The sequence below is a fragment of the Poecilia latipinna genome, unplaced genomic scaffold (assembly GCF_001443285.1).
Source record: "Poecilia latipinna isolate Pla-1442-1.1 unplaced genomic scaffold, P_latipinna-1.0 Scaffold408, whole genome shotgun sequence".
Taxonomy (NCBI): Eukaryota; Metazoa; Chordata; class Actinopteri; order Cyprinodontiformes; family Poeciliidae; genus Poecilia; species Poecilia latipinna.
In genome coordinates, this window is record NW_015113024.1 from 18,444 (window position 1) to 36,921 (window position 18,478).

The 18,478-nt window shown below is 42.3% G+C and overlaps 2 protein-coding genes across 5 annotated transcripts in view; one reads left to right on the forward strand and one right to left on the reverse strand.

Annotated features, from left to right (window-relative positions):
- Positions 1-2,898, forward strand: part of lcmt2 (leucine carboxyl methyltransferase 2) — a 9,100-nt gene extending 6,202 nt beyond the window's left edge. Inside the window, exons 7-14 of the mRNA XM_015037504.1 lie at positions 27-134; positions 220-307; positions 383-601; positions 698-934; positions 1,105-1,202; positions 1,316-1,503; positions 2,276-2,411; positions 2,605-2,898. Coding sequence (XP_014892990.1) covers positions 27-134; positions 220-307; positions 383-601; positions 698-934; positions 1,105-1,202; positions 1,316-1,503; positions 2,276-2,411; positions 2,605-2,790 — 1,260 coding nt within the window. The 3' untranslated portion in view covers positions 2,791-2,898. The remainder of the gene's footprint in view (positions 1-26; positions 135-219; positions 308-382; positions 602-697; positions 935-1,104; positions 1,203-1,315; positions 1,504-2,275; positions 2,412-2,604) is intronic.
- A 1,207-nt stretch (positions 2,899-4,105) lies between these two features.
- Positions 4,106-18,478, reverse strand: part of ankrd44 (ankyrin repeat domain 44) — a 39,966-nt gene continuing 25,593 nt past the window's right edge. For 2 of the 4 annotated variants that reach the window (XM_015037501.1, XM_015037502.1), the window contains exons 18-28: positions 18,202-18,403; positions 17,913-18,000; positions 17,713-17,830; positions 16,412-16,634; positions 16,036-16,123; positions 15,869-15,952; positions 15,636-15,781; positions 14,013-14,095; positions 13,333-13,415; positions 12,336-12,427; positions 4,106-9,310 (exon numbers count right to left, since the gene is read on the reverse strand). In XM_015037501.1, coding sequence (XP_014892987.1) covers positions 9,051-9,310; positions 12,336-12,427; positions 13,333-13,415; positions 14,013-14,095; positions 15,636-15,781; positions 15,869-15,952; positions 16,036-16,123; positions 16,412-16,634; positions 17,713-17,830; positions 17,913-18,000; positions 18,202-18,403 — 1,467 coding nt within the window. In that variant the 3' untranslated portion in view covers positions 4,106-9,050. The remainder of the gene's footprint in view (positions 9,311-12,335; positions 12,428-13,332; positions 13,416-14,012; positions 14,096-15,635; positions 15,782-15,868; positions 15,953-16,035; positions 16,124-16,411; positions 16,635-17,712; positions 17,831-17,912; positions 18,001-18,201; positions 18,404-18,478) is intronic. The other 2 variants (XR_001425637.1, XM_015037503.1) reach the window with 2 other exon arrangements.

Below are 18,478 nucleotides of genomic sequence, written 5' to 3' on the forward strand. Positions count from 1 at the left end.
TGTGTGTGTGCGCTTGTTGTTCTCAGGGCTGGGAGCGGTGTGTGTGTGTTGATATGAATACGTTCTATTTGGGGCTGGTCCCCCAGGAGGAGCGGGACAGAATAGAAACCCTGGAGCCGTTCGACGAGCACGAGGTTAGCCGGACTCCTCCGTCAGACCGAAGCTCTCTGCTGGTAAAAGCCAACCCGACCCTTCCAAAGTCTTCCTGTCCTCCCTCAGGAATGGCACCAGAAGTGCTCCCACTACTTCATCCTGACCGCATCTCGAGGCGCTCTGATGGAGCAGGCTCTGCTCGGTCAGGCCTCAGGTAGCGAAACCTTTCTGCTTCGGCCTCTGCGTCTTTCTGAAACCACTCTGACTGCGTCCGTCTGACCATCTCCAGTGCCGTCCGTCAGTCCGAGCTGGAGCTCCACGGAGCTGAAGGCGAGCGCGGTGCCGGTGTGTCTGGAAGGCTTGGGGTTGGCCTCTACCTGGATGAGGTTAGAGGGGCTGCTGCTGACTGGAGGGTCCAGCAGGGGAGGCAGGGTGACGCAGTGCAGATCCCTGATCAGGGATCAGAACGGCTGGAGGTCCACCACCGTCGAAGCGTCAGCAGATCTGGGTCAGATCAACGTTTCCTCCTCATTCTACAGGTTTTGCTAAACTTGCCGATGATTGGCCTCAGAGGTTTTGTAAATGTTTTCTTCGTTTGCTCTAGGCGTGCGGCTCTATCACACTGTTACCCCCCTTCCCGGAGGAGGAGGAGCGGTGGTGTACGGCGGCCGCTCCTCACCGCTCCGACCCAACTCCGACCTGTTTAAACTGACCTTTGACCCGTCCGCTGCCAAAGCACCGCGTCCAGACGCAGAGAAGGTTCAGGTGGAGCCGATGGACTGTACGGGAAATCCCCCCCCACCAAGATTTCGACACACAGCCACCGTGATCCGGCACGGAGGTGAGCCGAGACCAAACCAGAGGTCCGTCAGTTTTGACCCCCAGTCTGTCGGTGTTGACCCTCGGTCCTCCAGAACCAACTGGACTTCTCTTGATGACTTGAAGACGTTTCACTTCTCATCCAAACGTCTTCTTGTCCCAGGCTCAATCCTTGTTTCCTGTTCATGGCAGGCAGACACTTCCTGTTTGTGTTTGGTGGGAAAAACCAATCAGCTTGTGCTCTGGGTGACAGCAGCTTCCTGAGTCTGGACCAGCAGCTCTGGACTGAGGTCAGTTTTTGTCTGAATTTCCCATAAACTCGCACGTCTGCGCTCTCTGCTCTGTTTCTAAGCTTCTGGAGGTTGATCCAGGGAACTTTGTTCCGTTTCGTCATGATCCACAGTTCCCAGTAGGGGGCGATGTGCCAGCGGCTCGTCATTCTCACTCAGCTTGTTCGTATCTCGGATCCGTTGTTGTGTTTGGAGGTCTGAGCCGAGAGGGTGAGCCTCTGGGAGATCTGAGCCTCCTGACGCCGACGGAACAAGGCTTCGATTGGATCAGAGCAGCTGTTCGTCCACCTCCTGTTCCCAGGTCAGCGGTTTTCCTCTGAACTGTTTCAATTTGATTCTAGAAACGATAAATGTGCCGAATTTCTATGGACCCGTCGCATGTTACTGTGTACGTCTGGAAATTTTGTGCGCTCGTACAACGATGGAGGGCAAGAACACGATTCTTTGACTTGTCATCCATGGCCAGCCGCGCTGCTGCAGTAGAACAATTCCACTAACAAAATGAAACCTGGAGATGGAGGCGTTGTTAACTTCATGCAGTGCACCACAGCAAAAGAAACAATAACACAGAAAACCTGTTGAAGAACTCAAAACCATTCATTCTCTATGTATCCGCTTAGCTACACACACACACACAGACTCATTACCATAGCAACTGACTAATAGCAGCTCCATCAGTGTATCGGGATTCAAAGCCAAAAAACACGCAGACATTTCCAACACAAACAGAACATTCAGTCCGTTAGTTTTATGTTTTCAGGCTTGATGTTTAATTTGCATATTAATAAGTGATCGTCTGAACACAGGTGGTTGATTTGCTAATTTAAACTCCTGCTCTATTAATGTTCTGTCAGAAAGTGTGTGTGTGTGTGTGTGTGTGTGTGTGTGTGTGTGTGTGTGTGTTGTCTTACTTTTTAACTCAAACAGACAGAATTCTGCAGCACATCTACATGTTAAGGTTGTCAGAGTCAAGCTAGCATAGCTGACTCACTGTTTTGTTTTTTAAATTAAGACTTCATTCAGACTTGAGAAATGTGATACTTTGGGCTCCTTTCTTCCTGCGTTTGTTTCAGGTATTCTCACTGCGCCCACGTGCTCGGGGATAAGCTGATTGTGGTGGGCGGAGTCTGGATGCATTCAGACGGCGCTCCTGGCGTCGTCATCGTCAGCCTCAGCACGTACAGCAGCATGGAGTTCAGACTAGACACGGTCAGCTTTCACTCAGCTACAGTTGTGGGGAAAAAGAAAGTACACCCTCCTATTTATCGTTTCTATTCACACCTGATAGTCTGGTGTGAAAACTTTTATGATGTTCTGTTATGCATAGCATAGCAGGGTGTACTTTCTTTGTACCCCGACAGATTATGTAGTGTAAAGGTCTGATTCTGATGTGTGTTTGCAGAGCTCCGTGCCCTGGCCTCTGATGCTCCACTCCTTCTGCTCCGAGCTGACGGACTCAGGAGAACCGGCTCTGCTCCTGATTGGAGGAGGCGGGAACTGTTTCTCCTTCGGGACGCATCTGAACCCCCAGCCCGTCTCTGTGTGTCTGCAGCCTGTCTGTGACTACCTGCAGACTCCTGGGCTTTAAATCCGGATCTGGGACACAACAAGATTTTTTTTCAGAATTAAGATATATTTATAGAAATATTAGGTATTTTCAATAAGGTCAGATAAATAAACCACACATTCAAATTCACATGATGTCAGATTTTATGGCTGAGCTCAGAGCTGAGACCCTGACTGATGCAGGAAACTAACAATTTTTACCTTCATTTTGGTTCTTCAACGTCTATAAAAATCAGTTCAAATGTTGTTGTACAGATAAAACTGAGGAGAACTGGCCTAGCAACAGAAAATAAACTCTGCTGTGATTGGTCAGATCAAGTTTTGTAGCTGCGTTTCCATTAAAAATGTGCACGAAAGTTTGTCAATATTCCGCTAATGTCCAAAAAGCACAGTTTTGCAATTGCAGTGAATCACACGTGAATAAGTTTAAGGTGATGGGTCACTAAAAATGTGTGGCGCCAGTCTGCCATCAAACCACATCCGTGTGATGCCGAAAAAAACGCGTTTCCATTAGTTTTGCAAAATAAACCCATTTGAATACAGCTAAAAACCCCTCACCTCATCCTAGCGGCAGAACTTGCTAATCGAAAAAACGCAATTCTTTTTTTCGAAATTTGTTTCCTTTAAGCAAATTTATGTCCGAAATGTCAAATTACGCAATTATATGGTCGATGGAAACTCAGCTAGTGTCAGTATTTTACTGCTACTACTTGGCCAGGTTGAAAAACTCTTCATAGCACTTGAACTGTTTTACATTGTGGCAGCATTGCAGCCACGAACCTCAATGAATTTAATTGGTATAGTAAAGGGGTGATGACTGAGAGGTGCAAGGAAAAGGATTTAAGTGTTTTTACAAATAAAACTATGTCTTTTTGTATTTTTATTATGTATTTTTACAAATAAAACTATGTCTTTCAGACGGACACAGGCTCAGCGTGTTCATTACTTCAACCTTCTTCATTGAACATTTTAAAATACAGTAAATATATTACCTTTGAAGGGCTAAAAGGCAATGGAGTAAACACTACTGTATGGAAACCAAGCACCCACCACTCGGTACAGGCCAGTAATGGCCGACAAACATTCACCACGGCTCACAGAAAACAGTTTTATTATTAAGGAAGAGACCTGACCAGTCTGTTGTGTTATTTGTTCATTTGGAGGCATCAGGGTAAAGAGGTTTGAATACTTTTTTTTTTTTAAATGTATTTGACATTTGTCAAAATTTGCATGCAAACACAGGATTACCTTTTATTTTTTATATCTGAAAGCGCCAAACACGGAAGCATTTTGTTAAAAGAAATCAGTGAGAGAAAAAATAACCACCACACAAAAAGTTCAAACAGATTTTAGTTTTATTTGTACAGCTGCTATAAAAGAAAGGTTGCTGACAAACAGCCCTCAGCATGTCATACTGCATCAGGAACTGGTATGAAAATCATCAGACACGTGACGATGGAGATTGTCAGGCCTGCCTAAGCTCTTCTTCTTGTACAATAATAATAATAATAATAATAATACTGGTGGCCAGACTCGGACTCACAGGCAGAAACACACTGTGCTTGTTCACCATCTGTGTGCTTATTAGTTCATAATCGTTTGAACCCAAACACCAACCATCCATTATGGGAAGTGTTTTCGTACAAAGCTGTGACTAGTCGTTTTCATATCAGTACCTAAAGCCAACTTACACACACAACTTTAAAGAAAAACCTGGAGGTACTCCTTTGTTTATTATGACCTGTAAGTACAGGCATGAGGGTTTTGATTTGGAGTAACAGCAGAGGGGTCGGTTCAACATGTCCGATTAATTTGGTCTCATCCTCAGAAATGTTGGCAGTAAATCTAAACAAAGGAAAATCTCCAGACAGGAAGGGGGGGGGGGGAAAAACACTTTCTCATTCAACGTAAAGTCCATGTCTCCACATATTAAAGGATAAGTTCACACAATAGCATAACTTGATTTTCTAATGGCAACTCGATCTCTTCTCAAGGCATTTCCAATATTCTCTTCACGGATTGAAACCGGCGGATTATTTTTAAAATCGCGAAGTTTTCCCGACGTCTGACTTCATTTCACGGAGAAGAACCAACAAAAAGCCAAAGCAGTAAACCCAAGGCGAGAGAATCTTCAAGTATTCAAGTGAATTTTATTAACATACAAGTTATTTGGAGTTTTTGGTGAACTTATCCTTTAAAAGAAAAAAAAAAAACATCATTTCCGAAATTTACAAATAGAAAATATTATAAAACGAACCACGTGAATCAACATCAAGGCACTGGACACGTTAGAGACGATGGCACGTTGCTGGTATGCAGACAAATGGGGGTGAGGAAAGAGGGAGGAGTGGTCAAGGCCCTGTGTAACTTTACATTTAAGTGCTGGCAGTATTTGTACCATCATGATGAAGTTAATAAATAGCACAAAGAACTGAGCTAAGAAGACATTTTCACCACAGGAGACTTTTGGTCTTTTTCTGGGAATCTGGAAACCGTGCTACTCTGAACTGTAAAGTGTGCAAACGCGCACAACCGGGTGGTTCACATGGAGAGGTCAAAGTGCAGGAGGCCGTTTAAGACTGCGGGACAAAACGCATTAATCTACGTGATAATCTCATCATTCGTCCACGTCTGCACAAATACTGCGTTCCATCGACGGGTACGCCGCTGTTCCCTCAACGAGTCATCCCCACACATCATCTGGACCGATCTGCGGTTTTCTAAGGCCAATGCCCATACCGATATTTAAAAGTAAGGCCAGCTGGTATTCTACGCAAATACTTTTTATTTTGTTTGTCTGGTGCTTCCCCCCCGCCCTCCTCCCCCAAGTGTCAATTTCTTTTCACCTTGAAGGAGAATTTTGAAAGTTTGAAGATATAGATTCATGTAGCAGCGGCGTCTTTCTCCTGTCTCCACAGATCTGCTGGTGAAGACATTTTAGCCGACTCACTTGGATCAGGTTCTGTTTTCTACCAGAATAAAGAATTTCCTGGTAGAAAACGCAAGTTTCCCATGTAAGATGACTCTTAGCACTTTACACACGAAGATCTGCTAAGAAACGTTACCGTGCTAATTTGTACGTCTCGTACCTTCATCCTGAATCTTTTTTATGTCTGTAACTCTGTTGTACCAATGTTCCTCTACGTAAAGTATTTTTAATGATTTTTCAAAGATAGCAACAATATGCTCACATCCCACATATTATTAATGCTGTTGGATATTTTTGTTTAAATCTCAACATTACACCCTGTTCTCATTTACTTCGGTTCCGACCAGCTGACTCCTGTGAAATATGACAGATTATAAAACCAGATTTAACAACAACTAGCTGCTCTTCTGCTAGCTCATATTAACATTAAATTGAATCACATTTTCTTGCAGTAAACTACAAATAACCTTAAATCATTGGTTGTCAGTCACGATGTTTAACAAAATAACTCCCATCTTCTCGTTGGGGTAAATCGAGTTGATAATTTTATCCAAGCTAAGAGGAGTTTACGCGTTTTGTTTAAAATGGCTATAATATTAGCAATTTTCGCAACATGGCTAGCATTAGCTTGTGTAACAAAATGCCTGGCATCTTCTGGCTGGGGCAAATCTAGTTGCTAATGTGCAAGCTAACAGCTGACGGTTTAAATAAGACCGTTTTGTTTAAAACAGTTATCAATGTTCACAAAATGACAACCATTAGCTTGTTCTGTGTGACACAGAAACCTTTCTCTGTTAAGGAAAACATGTTTTAGCAGATGCGGCGTGTGATGGGATATCATTCGGGCAAACAAAGAAGCTAGTATGTTGTTTAATGGAGTAGCATTTTTGTTAGCTGCCAAAGAATTTGACTGAAATCAACTAGAAAATAAAAGTCTTCATCGGAGAAGGAACAGCGATATCAATGAGCTGGTAACACATTTATATCGTACCTTGTAAAATCTTTCATTTTTGGTGAAATCCAGCCAATGATGTGTGTGACTTTTTTCTGTTGGTGGAACTGAGATGTACCCGTTCTCTCTCTCTCTCTCTCCTGGTGAACATTAAACTACCAAGCATCTCATCGAGGCTGCACTATTCACATTCTGGACACATTTCATAAAACCACGCAGCCAACTCCGAACTTGTGCTTTTAAGCTGGTAAAATATTTCAAAAAGTACCTGCTCATGTAACCCTTCAGTACATGCTAATTATTTATGCATGGAAGTCAAATATTTGGTACAAGTTTTAAAAAACTTAAAACTACACTTGAATTTCTTAATAATCTTAATTGTGTACAAACAGTTAAAATGGCTTTAAAAAAAAAAAAAGAAAGAAAGAAAGAAACCTTGTCTCAGAGTGGCATGGCTTTGCCATGCAGATGCTAAGTACCGAGGTTAGTTTAGATTGAAGCACCCGTGAGCGTAAGCACCAACTGCGGCGTCAGTCGGTGTAAGCGTGCAGACCGGCCCTGAAGCCGGTCCCGATGGAGCTCTCCTCGTTCGGGAACCGAGTGGGCGGGCCGGCCGCATGGCGCCGGTCCAGGGAAGAAACGAATAAGAGCCGCCGGACGTCCTGCTCCGAGTCAGAGGAGAGGAACTGTCCGCAGACGCAATGTGAAGATGTGGAGCCCCAAGGGTTCACTGTGTAACAGCTGGACCACGTCATCTGTTTAACTAAAAACTAATGCAAAAAAATAAATAAATAAAAAATACTACTTCTTCATATTAATTTCAATCAAGTCTGAATGTTTAGAAAAATTAAGCAAGTCCTCTTATTACTTTTAAACCGACACGCGTTTCAGCTCTCGGCTCCCAAACTGCATCCGTTTGTGTTTCCACTGCAGGGCTGAAAGACGTGATACAATATTAGGGCTTCATATCAATCGATATCAATAATTATTGATTCGTTTTTTGTCTTAAATATGTGAAATACTGCCAAACCGGTGATGTGACCTTCCCTGTTTTATTCAATTTCCTCTCCAGCTTCTTCTCTTTGCAATGCATGCTGTTGTTTTTTTATATTGAAGCAGTGAGACACAGGGGTGAAACATGAAGCTGTTGCTGCGCAAGTTACTTAATAGGTTGTTGCTAGGTAACCAAACAGTAAGTGAGTTTGTTGACGTCATCAACTGTGCTTAGCTGGCCAGCTAAAGCCTTTCCCTCTCCCTACATCCCCCAGAATGCTGTTCGGTTCTGAAGCTCAATGAAATGATTGAAAATTCTATTGCATGTATTGAATTACTGATATTAAGTGTATCGCGATATATATTGTTATTCGGTTATTGCCCAGAATCAAACCAAGAAACAAAACTGACTAATGCAGCATTGATTTCAGATTTTTTCATAGCGCCTACAGTTTCAAAGCTAAGGAAAGAACTGTAAAACTGTAGAGGGATTTTAAAATAATAGCTCCGATCCTGGCGTCCTGTTTAACCACCAAGTGGATAAAACTAAAAAGCTATGATTTTAACCGAGGAGTAATTGCACTTAAAAAGTACGTAAAATTGTAACAAGAACTGAAGTCTTCCTGTGCAGACGACTAGAAAGATCTCCAACCTGAACCTGAGCAGCTGACTGCTTTACAGTTGCTGGTGAAACAGAAGTAGAGTCGCTCCAATTTGAGGGAAATTAGTAATATTCACAAAGTTGTAATAATTAAAGCTCGCTCTCAGCTTTTCGGAGAAGTCCAAGCTTCTTTTTTTTTCCAATGTTAGACTGATTTTCGTGAATGAACCCAGAGACTGTCCAAAGATTAGCCCCAGGAACCTGAAAACGGCTCCTACAGTGGAAACACAGCTAATGGTGCAATGATCAGTCAACATCCAATTCCGAGCAGATTTATAGATTCCTCATTATTTTTTATAAGCTATAGAGTTTTTTTTTCCAATAACCTAAAATTTGAAAGTGAAGAAAGTTAGATTTTGATTTGACTTCTTCATGAGGCGCGAAAAGTTTATTACGTTTCTCACAAAATCCCAAGAATGTATCGCAGCGAAACAAAACCCGGCAGTTAGAAAAAAAGGATTTAAAAATAAATTTTAGTTTGTAATAGATTCAGACATGATTCAAAAAAAGAAAAGAGAAAAAAAGCTAATGAAAATATTATAAATTATTTAAAGGATAAATTAGAAATTATTTTCTGAGATTATTATTTTATATTTTTTTTGTAATATCTGTAAATGATGATTGTAAAGTTGCTTCTTTCCGTAACACTGAATCCCTTGGAGCTTCATGCTGACCAGCGTCCCGCTCTGCTTGGCAGGAGCGCCGTTCTGCTGAGGAGTCCGGGTGACCAGCTCGAGGTAAGGATCATCAAAACGTTTCAGAGTCCTCCGAGTCGTTCTCAGTAGTTCCCTCGCTGGAAGGTCCCGAGGGGTTCCTGGGGCTGCGGGGTCCCCGAGGGCCGGCGGCCACGCCTTTACCCCCCTGGTGGGGCAGCTGCCTCAGCAGGGAGCCTGGGGAGGGAGCTCCAGAGCTGCAAGGGGAGCAGAAAGGCATCATGGTAGCCAGAATGAGAGCCAGACAGTCAGCCACCTCTCTGCTAGGAGCACAAGCCAGAGCAGGGGTCAGACCTGAGGCAGAGGGACAGAGACGGACCAGAGAGGAGGAGGAGGAGGAAGGAGACAGGGAGATGTGGAGGAAGCGAGGGAGGCGAAGCAGAAAACAAAGATGGAGCAGCATTCCATTAGTCTCCAGCCAGCTGACAGGTGGAGCAAAGAGAAGGGAGAACACTGAAGACAGGAACGACAATCGGTCAGGGCTGGACGGACTGAGGAACCACTAAAGGTTTTAGATCGCAGCGAGTTATTGATTAATGAGCTGATCTAAAGCTGATCAACTCAAGATTAATTGATCAGCAGCCATTTGCTTAAAAACCTGAGTTTTCTCTTGTATGAAGAGGCCCAACCATCTTACCATAACATGGATGGCACCATTTTCTGTAATGTGCTGAATTATAAACAGGAAATCATGATTAAAGTAACATATATTACAGTCAGCTGTGTTAAATACTGACTGAATCAACAGATAATTCAGTCATTAGACGCTATGGTCATTCATGTTGATTTTTTTTTCCAAATCATGAGTTCTAACAATTTTTTTTTTTTCTTTGAGTTAGTTTGGAATCGAAATCTGTAATTAATTTTTGTATTTGGAAATGTTCAGATTACTTTGGTAACTTTCAGACCCTCCCATTCATTTAAGAGATGAAGAACACACCAGGGGCGGGATGGATTTGTTTGTTTGTCGAATGTCCGGTGTGGTGACGGGCTTTTTTTTTTTTTCCTTTTTTTGCCGCTTTTTGAACTTGTATGTCAGTCTTAGTTAACTTTAGTTTTCATCTAAGTTGTTCAAAATTTGTGTTATTTATTTGTTCATATTTTTGTTAGAAAATATGAAAAAACTTCTAATATTTTTTCAAACAATCAAGTCGGAAGTGCGCCTGATGCCGCCCACGGTCTTTTTGGAATAATAAGCTTAGAAGGCCTTTACAACATGGGTTGCTGAGTAGAAAAATAAAACATGGAAGAAAAAAAAAGATATTTGAAACACGTAATAAATTTTAAAACAAAACCGGAGAAAATGTGTTTAGCATCTCAAACCGAACTCTGATTGGACTGTTTTTTCTTTCCCGTTCTAGTAAGGCTCAGCCGGCTCCCATACGTATGAGCAACGCCGCCCTCTGCTGGATGGCGGCCAAACTACAACACTAAAACAAGGTCTCCGTGGATGAGAACTAGTTTTAACGTAATAAACCATTAGTCAAAAGTCAATTAATTGTTCACATCCCTAATCTATCCCACAGCTATCATTTATTGTTCATTCCATCCTGAATAAGAACAAAGAAATCTAAAAGGGTTTTGAGCTTTGAAACAAGGATGAACCACATGGCTTTCCCTGTGGAAGGAGCCTCAAAGCGGAACATTTTCAGCCTCAGTGAGACGTGTGAAACAGAGTGGTGGGTCTTTACTGGATGCTGCTCATTTCACTGCATCAACATTTCCTGTTTTTTGCAGTTTACATCGTTTCTTCATCGGCTGTTCAGAGAACAAAGAGGATCCAGCTGCCACAGAACGCCAACTGCTTCCTGCTTTGGGAAGGTTTTATCGAATTAGCAAAGGATTACTGTGCCGGAGTCAATTTCAAATGCATTACAGCAAAGGTGCATTGTTTCTATTATTTTATACTTATCTGTATTTGTAAAAGAACACACAGGGTTTGGGAATGTTTACAGGGATTTAGGAAATCACCTGTACTTAAATATTGCGGCGTTTACTGGATGCTGTCCTGTGTTTTAAAATGCACAAGTACACGTATAGGAATACTAAAAGATATAAAAAGAAGCTGATAAGCATTAGATTTATTGTTTATGTTTAAATTAGTTTTCGTACTCTAATGTGAGAATTCAAAAAGGGTCGATTTGGACTTTAGTTGACAACTTGGGTTTTAAAAACAGCGACATCCAGCCCTGACCAGTAAACAGAAGACAGCAAGTCGGCAAGCAACCGCTCAGTCACAGCTCCCACCGTCTGAATGAAAACGAAAGCATTTAACATCAGAACCCTTTGGAAAGAAAAATGTTTATTATGAGCCAAAAATCTTATTAAATGTTCTTCTGGAATCAATGTATTCCTGGAGAGATGCTTTGAAATTAAGGATGTACGATACAATGGTATTAACATCAGTATCGGCCGAAGTCAGGCAGTTTTTAATATATCAATACCGGTCCGATAAATCAAACTGGACTGATATTAACATCCGATATTTCTATTTTGTTTCGGATCTGATCTGGAGGGGAGCAGGTTGGTCATGTGACAGTGATGCACCAAAGGATTATGGGGGAGTTTAACTGAAGCAAAGACACATTGGTGAAGTCAAAAGGGACTAGAAATGTATATGATATTGGTAAATATCACTTATTAATATCGGCCCAAATTTTTATATTGTTGCATCCCTAATTAAAATCTTTTCAAAGAGCTGAGAAAGTATTATAGGAGAGTTGCTACAATTATAAAAAGAGAGAAAATGCACAACAAGTTTTGCCTGAAAAAAAAAACACAAAATCTTACCAAGCAATTTTGGTCTAGTTTCTGGTTCAAATATCTTAATGCACTTGTAATAAGACAAAACTAATTTATAAGTAACTTTCCAGCAAGATACAGGAGCTTGTTTTAAGTGAATAATTCCTTAATATTGACGAAAAAGTTCAATAGCAGATTATTTCACTGATAGACATTTTTCTTATAAGTGAAATAATCTGCCAGGGCAACCACTACTTTTTCATCAATATTAAAAAGTTATTGCCTTAACACAAGCTCTTGTTTCTTGCCGAAAAGTTACGTATAAGTTCGTTTTCTCTTCTATTTGCACTAGAAACTAGACCAAAAACAGTTAGTAAAATGTTGTGCTATTGCAGCGTAAGCCTGTAATGTACATGTGCAACGTCAACCCAGTGGGAGCTGCTGTTAAAAGTGGAGCATCTGCAGAGCAGAGAGAAAGTCGTTTCCAAACCCTTCAGCAGTAAAGTGCAGTTCATGCTGCAGGAGAGAGAAGCGTTCATGCAGCGCGGCAATGATGGCGTGGAGCTGGTCGTCCTACCGTTCTCATCGGCCGTCTGGACGTTGGCTCCTCTGGACAGCAGCTCCTGGACCGCCCTCTTCAGGCCGCTGCGGGCAGCCAGGTGGAGCGGACTGACGGAGACAGACAGTTTCACACTGACATCGCTTCACTGGGTCATATCACACTGCTGCCCAGGCTAAAGAGAAAACAACTTTTTCCTTTTGTTCCTTCTCTTCCAGACACACCAAACCAGGGAAGTTCCACAACATTTAAATTTTATAAACACTTTTTCCAATAAGTAATCCTACAAATTTTAGCAACATATAAAGTCAAACCTGGAGTATAAGCATGTATGCAGCGCCGAAGTATTTACTCCTCGTGAACATTTTTAGCATTTTGTCGTGTTACAATCACAAGCCTCACTGTATTTTATTGTGATTACAATGTAATAAGCAAACGCAAAGTATTGAGTGATTGTCAAGTGGAAGGAAAAGACACATGACTTTGAGACTCTTTACAAATAAAGATCTAAAAACAATGTGGAACACATATGTTTTCAGCCCCCTTCACTCTCATACCTCAAAATAAAATCTATAGTAAAAACCATTTATCCTGCAAAAATCCATCTAAAGTACATAAAGTTGTAATATGACAAAAGCCTTGTCTAAAATGGAAACATATCTTTATAAAAAATCACTATATTGTTTAAAAAACATGATATCATCCACACGGGATCAGTTTCAATTTTCATCCACATGAACCTGCACAACCATGCCAAACACATAGGGGGCAGTGTAGCGCAAAGCTAAAACCTGTTAGACAATACAAGTCATTCAAGACCAAAATGACTTCCTGTTAGGAATTAAACATTAATGAGTATATTAGATTCTAAAAGTTACTGAAGCACAAGATGATGTAGACTGTTAATACAACATAAAAATAAACGGAATGCATTCGCAATATATGAATGTATGAATTATCTTGTAGATAATTCATACATTTAGCTTCATTTTTATCCAGCTTCTTAGACACTCACGTTTGCAGCGCTGCATTTGTGGCATTTATGAGTGAAGAGTCAGACATCTTCTCCATGATCAACAGCACAGAGTCTTCTTTCCCCTGAAACCAGAACATGCTACAGGTCAGGAGGAAAAAAAATTGGCACTTCAGGTAAACAGAGTAAAAACGCATCAATTTTCTCATTAAATGTCCCAGTCAAAGCATTTTAAATGATCCGTTTTGGGGACAACTAACTAAACTCGTGTCATAAAACTCACAGCCGGTTTTCCTCTGCACAGCTTGCGTAACTCCCTTAAGGGCCGTGAACAGTACTCTGTTGATTCTGTCGAATCTTGATTTTTCCAAACAATCTGAGTGTTTTTCACCTTTCCTATTGCATGCACACGTGTAGTGAAAGATTACTGAGTCTGTGACTGTCTGTGTGGAGGAGAGCTGTGCAGAAAGCAGCTGAAACATGCAGCCATTAAATGACAATCAAAGAAAAAAAAACATTTATAAACACCAGAACAACTTTTTATCCAACTTTTGTCCTTTATATATATATATATATATATATATATATATACACACACACACACACACACACACACTCACTGTCGGCCACAAGCTGAATTACAAGCAACTCATGTCAAAACAGAGACCAAATGTGCTAAAGTTAGCATACCGCATTAGCAAAAACTAAAGCTATGCACTTACATTACTGCAAGCCAGATGCAGGGCAGTGTTGCCATCTTTGTCTGTTAGACTGAGGTTGGCATTAGCGCTGGACAACAGCAAGTCTGCAAGAGATGTTGCAGCAAAAAAAAAAAAAAAATGTTAATACGCAGCAAAAACAACAACCAGACTGACTGCTGGGAAGGTTTTTAAATGGACTCAAATGGTCATTTTCCACTGGCACCTGCTCAGCAAGGCTCAACTTGACTCTACGCAGTTACAGATTTTCTCTAGGTTTAAATTAAAAACTAGAAAAATAAAAAATCAGAAGAAAAAAAAATCAAAAGAAAGCAAAAAAAAAAAAAAGTTTTTCAAAGTAAAAACTTAGAGAGAAAACTCTCTTGATTTTCCTCTAGAACAGTGGTTCTTAACCTTTTTTGAGGTACCGAACCCACCAGTTTCATATGCGCACTCACTAAAATATGAGTTTTTTCCTCCAAATTCAAGACTCTAGTTGGTGCCCCAACTAGAGCCTAGTTGGGGCACCCCATGATCACTAAGTCTTCTTAAAAGGTAGTCTCTGAGAACAGTTTTCAAAATATAGTCAGTGTTTTCAGCAAAGTTGAGCTGAGTGAACAGGAACGACCCAAGGTATTTAAAATTTGCCACAGTTTCAACAGGTTGGCCATCGAGAGAAACTGGAACCACTTTAAGGTCTTGTTTAGATCATTTGATTAGCTCTACATTCTTCAGAGAATGAAAAATTAGCAATAAAGACTTTGGTATTCTGATTTAGTAATGTAATTATATTAGTTGTGTTACCACCCCCATGCCACTAGAGGCAGTAGCAGGCCCGAAAAGATGCGACTAAGGAGCAGATTTAGAAGTACACCGAAAGCTACAGAACTTAGTAAAAACGGTGAGTTTTGCTGAAGTAATTAAAGACACAAGTTCAAATCCATGCTGAGAGTGGAGCTCCTTCAATCAGTGCTCCTCCGCAGCTCTGATTGGCTAAACAATGTAACGTGATCCTCTGCAGCAAAGCGGGGCGTCATCACGACTTTACACAGTGTGTCTTTACCTCCGCGGCAGAGGCTCCACCGAACCCCTGAGACCGACTCATCGAACCCCTGAGACCGACTCGTCGAACCCCTGGGGTTCGATCGAACCCAGGTTAAGAACCACTGAACTAGAAGTTACATGTTCTGTCTCAAAACAGATTTGGTTTCGATTTGCTCACGAATGATAATTTTTGCACCTTTCGGAAAAATGCACATAAACCATGTTCATATGTTATTAAAGCATTTTGTAGATGCCTATAAATGTTTCCCAAATTCTTTCTGAAGTTTGAACAAAGTAATAGAAAGGAACAGACACAAAAATACCTAAAAGGTCTGAAATCTGATGATACATAAAGCTTAAAAGAAAAGTATTAGCCTCAGTATTGACGATTTGTTTACTTGGTATTGGATTGATACCAACATATAAAATATTGCACAGCGCTAGTTTGTGTCATGTACACGTCTGTCGTAACACTTCTTGGACTCTGGGGTCATCCATATGAAGACCCCGCCCTCTTACACCTGTTAATCTTCTGGAAAACCAGAACTGTGCAGAGTCGAGTCCAGCTGCTAGGTAGAAAAGCGCCAAAACGGGAATCATCACCAAGAGCTTCGGCCCGGCCCTTCTCAGCTGCCATCATGAGTGCAGTGCGGCCTGACTGGTCTGCGGTGTCCACAGGTGCATCATGGGAAAGGAGCAGCTGGATGCAGTCTACGTGGCCGCTGAACGCCGCGGCGTGGAGAGGAGTCCTGCAGGAGCGAAAACAGAGTAAAAAGCTGCGATGCAGCGCAGACCGATGGCGCTGCAGCACCAGTGCCTTCGCACCAACGTCTTACCTGCCCTTAGCGTCACTGCAGCCAGCGATGTCCGACCCCATGGCCTCCAGCAGCAGCGACGCACACGGCTCATGATCGTTCAACCTGGCAGTTTAAGCATCGACACATGAAGGACACAGAAACGGCAAAACAAGAGAGCCGCAGAGAGAGCCGGCAGACAGACTTACACCGCGCAGTGTAGAGGAGTGAACGGATTCCCGTCGATGCACCGGCAGCCTTTCTGCTCCAGCAGAACCTCCACACACCCTTCATGGCCTGGAAACACACACTCATTGTTAGGGGGGCACCAGTGGAGTTTATTTATCTGGGTTTATGTTTTCGTTTGTGGAAATTTATTCTGTAAAAATGTTGTCCTCGTTTCCATAAACCTGCATGTTTTCAACATTTTAATGTCAAATTAACCTATACAGATGAATAAATTCTGCACAGTTGGAATAGTTGCCTAATTTTGGCAGATTTAGCTTAAAACAGTCCAGCTAGTTCCTGGCAGTTATCCAGTGGACCCGACCTTCTCCCAGCGGCGGGCGTCTTTCAGTCACTAACCGTAGTAGCAGGCCCAGTGCAGAGGCGTGTACCCGCCGTGGTCTCTCAGTGGGGGCAGAGAGGGCGACTCTGAGCAGGCGATGCTCAGAAGCTCGCTCAGCCAGGAGGCGTGGCCTCGTGCGGCGGCCAGGTGGATGGCGGTGCGACCCCGAGAGTCTCCTAGCAACACTGAGGCCTCTTGCTCCAGCAGACATTGGATGCACTCCTCCTGGCCACACAGCAGCTGGGGCGGACAGAGAGCAGGCCAGAGTGTAACTTCACAGGAACAGTCTCATGATCAACAGCAGCAGGTCTGACAGACTCATTCATGACAGGCATCGGCTGGATCAGCGCTCTGCAACCTGCGGCTCCGGGGCCACAAGTGGCTCTTTGGATCGTTCACAACGGCACTTAATGAGTGCACTAAAAATCACATATAATGAACTGTTGTTTGTAAATATAGATATGATAAGAAATGCCAGCATTTTCATGGAATAATTGCATTAAATGATACTAAAAGAATCGATCAGTTCAATAACCTGGAGTACACACACTCTACAAAACGCCATCTGCTGAAAGAACGACACATTCTGAGTAATAACTTAAACAGGATTACATACAAAATAAATAATGTCCATGTCCACAAACCTTATCTATAATTATGTTCCACACAGAACTCCTCAAGTGGCATTTTTAGCTTCACCTGGTAAATTGTTTAAAACAAACCTCGTATGCGACACCTTTAGCTGTTGAACTGGACTTTCCACATGATGTTAGAAGGATTATCTGGCTAAAGATGAATCCTTTGCTACAAATTATCAAGTGTTCACCAGAGGAGTCCTGTTACTCAATTTTAGGCAGTAAAATGTTTATTTTGCTACTTTAAAAAGAATTGTAGTATCTGCTTATTTACATTTTTTATGTATTGCATAAAATAAGACTGAATCATTTAATGAAAAATTAGCTGACTGTGATAATTATTTTATTAAATGAATCGTCAAAATAATCGATTACTAAAATAATTTAATTGCAACCCTAAAATTATCACTACATTAACCATCTACTTTTCCTACATTTCTTTTTTTACAAATATGAATATCCCATAAAATGAAATGCATCCATTCCTTTTTTAAGCTTTTTTTATATTGTTCTTTAAAACCTAAGAAACAAAACTGTATTTTTCTTTTTAAAATAACTTCTTACAGTAGATATTTTTTTTAAATGAAATATTCTCTTTTTTTAAAAGGCTTGTAACATTTGCAGCGCCAAACAATTTGTATGTAGCTTCATAAAGGCTGCAGAGCCCTGTGACAGAGACTCACCCCGAGGTGGAGGGCTGTGAGGCCGTGGCTGTCGGCCATGTTGACGTTGGCTTCCCGCTCCAGCAGCAGCGACACGGCGTCGACGTGACCTCCAGCCACCGCCAGCATCAGAGGCGTCCTGCAGGAAACAGGGCGACGCTTCCTTAAAGCAGCAGACACAAAAATAATGCGGGACGGCAGAAGGGAAGAGCACAACTCACTGTCCCTGAGAGTCGGCGGCATCAATGAGCTCCGCACCGTCCGATTCATCCAGCAGGAGGCGCACACACGTAGTATGGCCGTTCATCACTGAGCAGAGAGGAGCAGACGTTGGTCAGCTGACTAACTGTTGGATAGTGCGACAGAAACTGGATCCAAACCAGACAAAGGCGTTATAACCATGACTCAAACATGGCTGCAGCGCTGCACTAACCGTTCCCTCTAAATGAAAGGCGATTTGATCGAAAATCTAAAATTTAACCTGAACTCAATCCATGACCGTTAACCCACCTGCCAGGTGAACAGGTGAACGGCTGTACTGCTGATCACTGGAGTGCGGCGACGCCCCCTGGCTGAGGAGCGTGTGAACGCAGTCGGTGTGGCCCCGGAGGGCGGCCAGGGCCAGAGGGGTCCGTCCTGCCTCGTCGGTCTGGTCCACCTCCCTCTCCCCCTGCAGCAGGACCTCCAGAGCCTGGGCGTGGCCGTGGTATGCCTGACGGAAAAACGAGCTCAGAGTTAAAAACGTTAATAAAAAAACGTTTAACAGGGAAACAATTAATAATTCTTC